At 36.8% G+C, this 6,459-nt stretch overlaps 1 protein-coding gene across 1 annotated transcript in view; it reads right to left on the reverse strand.

Moving 5' to 3' along the window:
• tspan11 (tetraspanin 11) overlaps positions 1-4,529 on the reverse strand; it is a 22,714-nt gene extending 18,185 nt beyond the window's left edge. The window contains exons 1-2 of the mRNA XM_016493892.1: positions 4,435-4,529; positions 1,990-2,081 (exon numbers count right to left, since the gene is read on the reverse strand). Coding sequence (XP_016349378.1) covers positions 1,990-2,076 — 87 coding nt within the window. The 5' untranslated portion in view covers positions 2,077-2,081; positions 4,435-4,529. The remainder of the gene's footprint in view (positions 1-1,989; positions 2,082-4,434) is intronic.
• Positions 4,530-6,459: the final 1,930 nt, after the last annotated feature.

A 6,459-nucleotide genomic window follows, 5' to 3' on the forward strand; every position in this document is an offset into this window, starting at 1 on the left:
CACACACACACATTTAAAAAATGAGTAGTTTTGACTGTTTTTTAACAATGTGGAAAGTGGAACTGAGGGGGAAATGAAAATGTGATTGATAAGCAATAATGACAGCAAAAAGATCTTTAAAAGTCTTCCATTTAAAGACATTAAATAAAGACATAAAAACTTTAGGGTTGGATAGATAGCTGAGGACAAACAATGATGAGAAGGTAACTGGAGTTAATTCTAGATATCAAACTGAAACTCCTGTTTCAAATGATAAACAGTTATTTCATAGTTTGACAGGCTTGTCATTATTTAACCAACTCAAATAATCATTCATTCACCCTGAGATTTCAGCACAGGTTAATTATCCACCTGTGTGGTGCTGTGCAAAGTAAAGACTTCATTCATCTCTATGCATACACACACTCATTTATCTGTTTCTCAGATCTATCCAATTCGGAAACTGAGGAAAATCCAACAAGGCTCCTTCCTTCAACACTTCCAGCTCTTTCCATGATACTCTCCAGTGCCAAACTCAAACAGCAGCTATCCCAGAGACCCACTGTCTCTTTAATGCTCCCTGAGCTGCTTGCATACCACACACAGTGAGGACTTGGAGTTTGAGGAGGAAATTTCTTTACAAAAACTCTGTATTGAATGAATCACTAGAGTATATACTGAATATATTTCAGAGGTTAAGCTTTAAAGGAATAGAATAACTCAAAAATGAAAATGAGTCATTACTTACTCACCCATGTCAATTTAAACTTGCATGACTCTTTTTTCCATGCAGCACAAAAGGTGAATATAATGAAAGTGAATGAGGACTGTGTGTCAGATACAGACTGAAATACATATGGACCAATTTTATGATACTTTTATGGTGCTTCTTTGTCCTTTTTTAACTTTGAAGCATTTTAACAGCATTTAAAAAAGTACAATACAGTACAATATTCTGAATTTCTCTGTTTGTGTTCCACAGAAGAAAGTCAGTCATACAGACTTGGGTGGACTATCTGTTTAAGTAAGTGGATTAATGCACAGGGTTATGCATTCTGGTTGAAGGTGTGGTTTCTGAATCATTTCCTGGATTTCTCTTATTTTTTGGTCTAGGATTTATGGAAATCCATCTGTCTGAAACTGCAGTAGAGATGTAATTACAAAGATGAATTCAACTAAATAATGTTTCATATTGAGAAATGCTTTTTCTCAGACAGCAGGTTTGTCTTTCTCCACTCAGAACAACTTAGAAAACACATTCAACTCTAGAGGGCACTGTACTTGTTGAGCTAATACACAGGTGGGTGGGAAGAGAACAAGAGAAAGGAGATGATTGGAAAAGACTCAGATTTAAAAAAGGTATGAACGTCACGCTTTTTCATTCACATACACACTTTTTCTTCCTACCCTTTGTCTTTTGTCTCTCACTGCATCTGATATTTCATAAGAATGCTGCCTAAAACAGAATATGGAAATATTCTCCAAACATCATTTCATGCACGACAAAGTGAAACAACAGCTTAAAATCAACCTTTTATCTTTAAACCGTTGCTTCAGAATATAATTCCATAATCCGTAATAATGAAAAAGTGAAGAAGGCAATCCCCTGCTGTCCTCTCACATCAAAATATTTGTTTAGAACTGTTTTGGACTGTTTTCACTTGTAAACGATGCTTGATCTGTGCATATTTCTCTCTTTATTCAGACGAAACAACTTTTATGGATAGAGGATTAGTTTGAAGTTAAAATACTTTTAAAATGGATTTTCACTTCACAAGATGTTAACTGATGGACTGGAGTCGTGTGGATTACTTGTGATGTTTTGATCAGTTGTTTGATCTCTCATTCTGACGGCACCCATTCACTGCAGAGGATCCATTGGTGAGCATGTGACATAATGCTAAATTTCTCCAAATCTTTTCCGATGAAAAAACAAACTCATCTACATCTTGGATGGCCTGAGGGTGAGTAAATTTTCAGCAATTTTTCATTTTTGCATCTAAGACTCACCCAGAACAGGAAGTTGAAAACGAAGAGGAGGTACTTGAGACACACTGTGATCCAGTCGTCCTGCTCATCCTTATACAAGCTGCCCATCTCTCCTGTTGGTGAAAAGAGAGAAAAAAGCTGTGCTACAGAAAATAAGTACTCATGAAGCGGTGGTTGTTCACTCTTTGCGTATTTATGAGGCAAAATGGGAAAAGGACAAAGAAGAGGAGGTGGGCAGGAGCATAAACAGGCTTTTGGAAAGATGGCAGTCAAACACTGTTCTTTTCCATGACATGTTAATTAACAGCTGTGCTACAGAAAAGAAGTACTCATGAAGCGGTGGTTGTTCACTCTTTGCGTATTTATGAGGCAAAATGGGAAAACGACAAAGAAGAGGAGGTGGGCAGGAGCGTAAACAGGCTTTTGGAAAGATGGCAGTCAAACACTGTTCTTTTCCATGACATGTTAATTAACAGCTGTGGCCCATGGGTTTCTGCCACAGACAGACGACACGCTCACGTCTCAGGGCCTAGTGTGGAGGCGGTGCATGTCAAAACAGCCGCCATGTATGGCCGATAAAATGAGGGTGTTTGGCTTGTAATGGTTGAAAACACAACAAAACTACACACACTCCAACCCACACTGCTGGTTTTAAAAACCTTGAGGACAACAAATGTAGCTCCAGATTAGAAAGGTGACACGTTCTGCTCCAAAACACAAAATTAGACTGCAGACTTTGGTTTATATATAAAAAAAAATCTCTGCTATAATGGATTTTATAGTCTGGATTTTCACTGTAAGACCTATTGATTTCTTTTGGATACTGAGGCATAAAGAAGTTGTTCAGAATAACTGCGGGGACATATTGATTTGCTGATCACGTGTTATAAATGTATGGAGAAAGCCCTTGCCGTGTGTCAGTAGTAATCACTTAGAGTGCTTTTTCTAAAGGGTTATCTACCTGTATTAAGTAGTGAATACATATTAGTTATCATGGTGACAGACTCCAAATGCAGAACTTTGAATTTGGAATTAAGATTTAGTACAAAATAATGTTTTATTCATTGCATTTGCATTTATTATTCACCTCACAGGTCTGCCTGATAAAGACAAACTATCCTCTTGTCCACTCTGTTGACAGACCGATGGCGTTGGCTGGGATTTGGGACACATGCATGCTTTGTGTCGTTATGGGTTACCACAAGTATTCAAAGAAATGTTTCAAGAATTTTACGGAAGCTTGATCTTCTTATTTACTCCTAATACCGATTTACTTAAAAAAAAAAAAAGCTGTATTATTAAACCACATATTGATTTACTTCAAAAGAAATGTTGCATTATTAAAAAATTTAATAAAATATTGAACTTTAAACCAAACCAATGGATGTTTTTTTTCCTTTAGAAAAAGCTGTAATAGTATAATATACCATAAAATATACCGTTAGCACAATAATACAGGTGTTATTAAAGGAACATACAATTACATATATCATCAAATGTAATGTGTCATGCAGGGATTTGTAACAATATCTCACTGTAAAAGTACACACTGCTGGGGGGGGGGGGTTACTGGTTTGCTGGTCTCTGACTGGTTGTAAAAGAGGTTTCAACACAAGACTACCAAACCATTCGTGGGTTGGTTTAGATGTGTTTTGTTTGTTTGTGTTTTGTTTTTCCCAGCAGAGTACTGTCTTCTTGAATATAAAATGGACTTTCACTGTAAAGTTTTCTACCAATAAAGAATTTAAACAGTTTCTTAACCGTAAAAATATATTGTCCCATTAAAAAAAAAAATTCTACTGTAAGGTAACAGATTTTTACTGTAGCATTTCTTGGGTTCTTTTTTGTTAAAATAAGTAACATTTTTACAAATAGCATCAGGTATTTTTAAGGTTAAAGGAAGCTGAAAGGCTTACTTTGGTCTATTTATACGGCGTTTCACTTTCGCTCTGTTACCTCTCTGTGTTCAGGGGAGTTTGCTGTGGTTTCCTCGCCGGTGGCGAGTGACACGTTGACTCAAAATGATTAAAAATAAAATTAAAAAAATGCCACGGATGCTTTTCATTTCTGAGCGATGTGAATAGCATGAGAAATTACTCTTCTGAGCATTTCAATTATTTCAGTTCACATTATTATCCTCCTCCTTCCTTCTTCAACACACTACATAGGCTACAATGAAAGCAATGGTGGTTGTCCCGAGAGAAAAAAAAAGAAGACATGGTGTTACAATGCAGCCGTTTCTCTTTCTTTCCTCCCCCGGACTTTGGCCTTATAGTTTACCGCAAAACGCATCAAGGTTTCTAAGTTGCGTTGATCCTGCGACACTTTCCGCGCTCATGAACGTAAACAAAAAAAAAATGCACACTTTATTTTTTCTAGAACCACCTGCTCTTATGTCGCGTTTGGGACAAACACCAATGTCCCTTTCCATCGCACAAAGAGAAAACATAGCGTGTTTACACTTACCTGAACAGCAGATAAAGCTCGTTTTCCCCAGTGAGGCTTGTTGCTCCGGAGGCGTGTGTCTAGTCGGCGGGGGTATCGGAGGGTCAGCGCAGGATGTGAGGAGGAAATGCAACTACAGCCCGCCCCTTCATTCATTTCATGAGATTAAATACAGCAAGCTGTTCATCTTCAAAGGCTGCTCGTGGACTAATAACTGTTAGTAGTGCTTTTAAGTAAGTTGCTTTGTCCCATTCTCTGAAAAAAGAAAATCTATTCTTTTCTCTCCTTGGGTTGAATTTGTAAAATTCATGTGAATGTGAATTTGTTGAATAATAAATAAAATCAGCATAAATAAATATAGATACATTTTCATTGTGAAAAATTTGAACATGGCTAAAATATGGCTAGTTGTGGAACAAGCAAAATAAATTGTAGTATGAATTATTAGTAATTAATTAAAATAGGGATTACCATATAAAATGGAGAAAATGTATATTATATTGTATATCTTATATTTATTATTATATTTTATTCATATTATATTTTAACCATGTCATATTATATGAGTCAAAATCATATTATAATTCATGGGGAAATGGGCATTCCCTATGCAAACAAACACATTTGTTGCAAACATGTTTCTTATTTTAGTAATCATTTACATATTTTTTTAATGTTGCATATGTGTTATTTTTTTATGTTTATAACATTATTTTCATTATGCTAGTTTTGAGAAAGTACAGATTTGTCATAAAGGTACTTTTAATTATTTAAAGTACCTACATCTGTCAATGTCCCCAAGATGAAAGCAAGGACAAAGCAGGGACAAAGTAAATTATGATTCCCAATGGACTTCAATAATTCACATTCACAGAATCGTTCACATTATGGAAATAATCCTGACAGTTTCTCAATGCACGCAGCTTGACTTTCTGTTGACTCTCCATTTGATCTCAAACACCAGCCTCAGTTGTTCTCTCTGCCCTTTTGTGCACAGAAGTTCCTCTGTGTGCCTTTCTCTTTCAAACCTAAATTCCGGTAACCTAATAAAGTCAAAACCCCATTAGGAGAACATAGGCAGCCATAGGCAGCGGATATAAGCCACAGTTACCTGTCTGTGACACAGTTTTCCAGCTGAAACAGCATTAGAGAGGAAAATGTTATCCATCATGTCTGAATTAATGGAAAGAGTCTACTGAGAGAGCGAAGAAACCACTTAAAGTGAGAAATGTCATTGCTAATCTGTATTCTGGCTCTGTTAGGGCTCCTAATGGAAATGAACACAAACGAAAGCGCATTGAATTTGAGATTTGAGTTCTGCATCTTCTATCTGTTTTTTCCAGATAAAATGTCTGTTGATCGACAATAGACTGCAAAGTTTTCATTCTGGGAATCAAATCTGAGTCAAATCAGCTGGAAATCCAGGTACAAGCGGTGACATGAGGGACAACAAACATCGAGAAGATGGCAAGAAAGCATGACATTAACAGTGCAGCAGATGACAGAGAACTTTGAAAAGGAGCTCAGCTTATTGAACTGATGTTTATCCATTTGAATTTGTCTCATTGTGATTCCCGCCTGGTTCTGTCTGGTTTTGTCTGCCGCTCCCCTGTTATTTCATTGTTGTGTCCTCATGTCGTACTCAGTTCTAAGCTATTAAATGGCACCTTCATGGTTTGTGTGTATATGTGTGAATGGACACATGAAAACGGCCTTCGGGATAGTGAAAAGGACCAAGAAAAGGACAAAAGAAACCTACTGACTCACAGACCATAAATGTAACCGCACACACTTCCTCCATGAAGTCTCAGAAAAGGCTTTCATTTAGCAGACTGACTGCAAGGTCTACACACAGATAAAGACATTCAACCAAAAAGCAAACTGTTTCTGTTTGGTAATTTCTTAAAGGAATAGTTCACCCAAAAATAAACATTTGCTGAAAATGCACACACCCTCAGGCCATCCAAGATGTAGATTATTTCTCCATCAGAACAGATTTGGAGAAATTTAGCATTAGATCACTTGCTCGCCAGCGGATCCTATGCA

The sequence above is a fragment of the Sinocyclocheilus anshuiensis genome, unplaced genomic scaffold (genome assembly GCF_001515605.1).
Source record: "Sinocyclocheilus anshuiensis isolate Anshui unplaced genomic scaffold, SAMN03320099.WGS_v1.1 scaffold1316, whole genome shotgun sequence".
NCBI classification, from domain to species: domain Eukaryota; kingdom Metazoa; phylum Chordata; class Actinopteri; order Cypriniformes; family Cyprinidae; genus Sinocyclocheilus; species Sinocyclocheilus anshuiensis.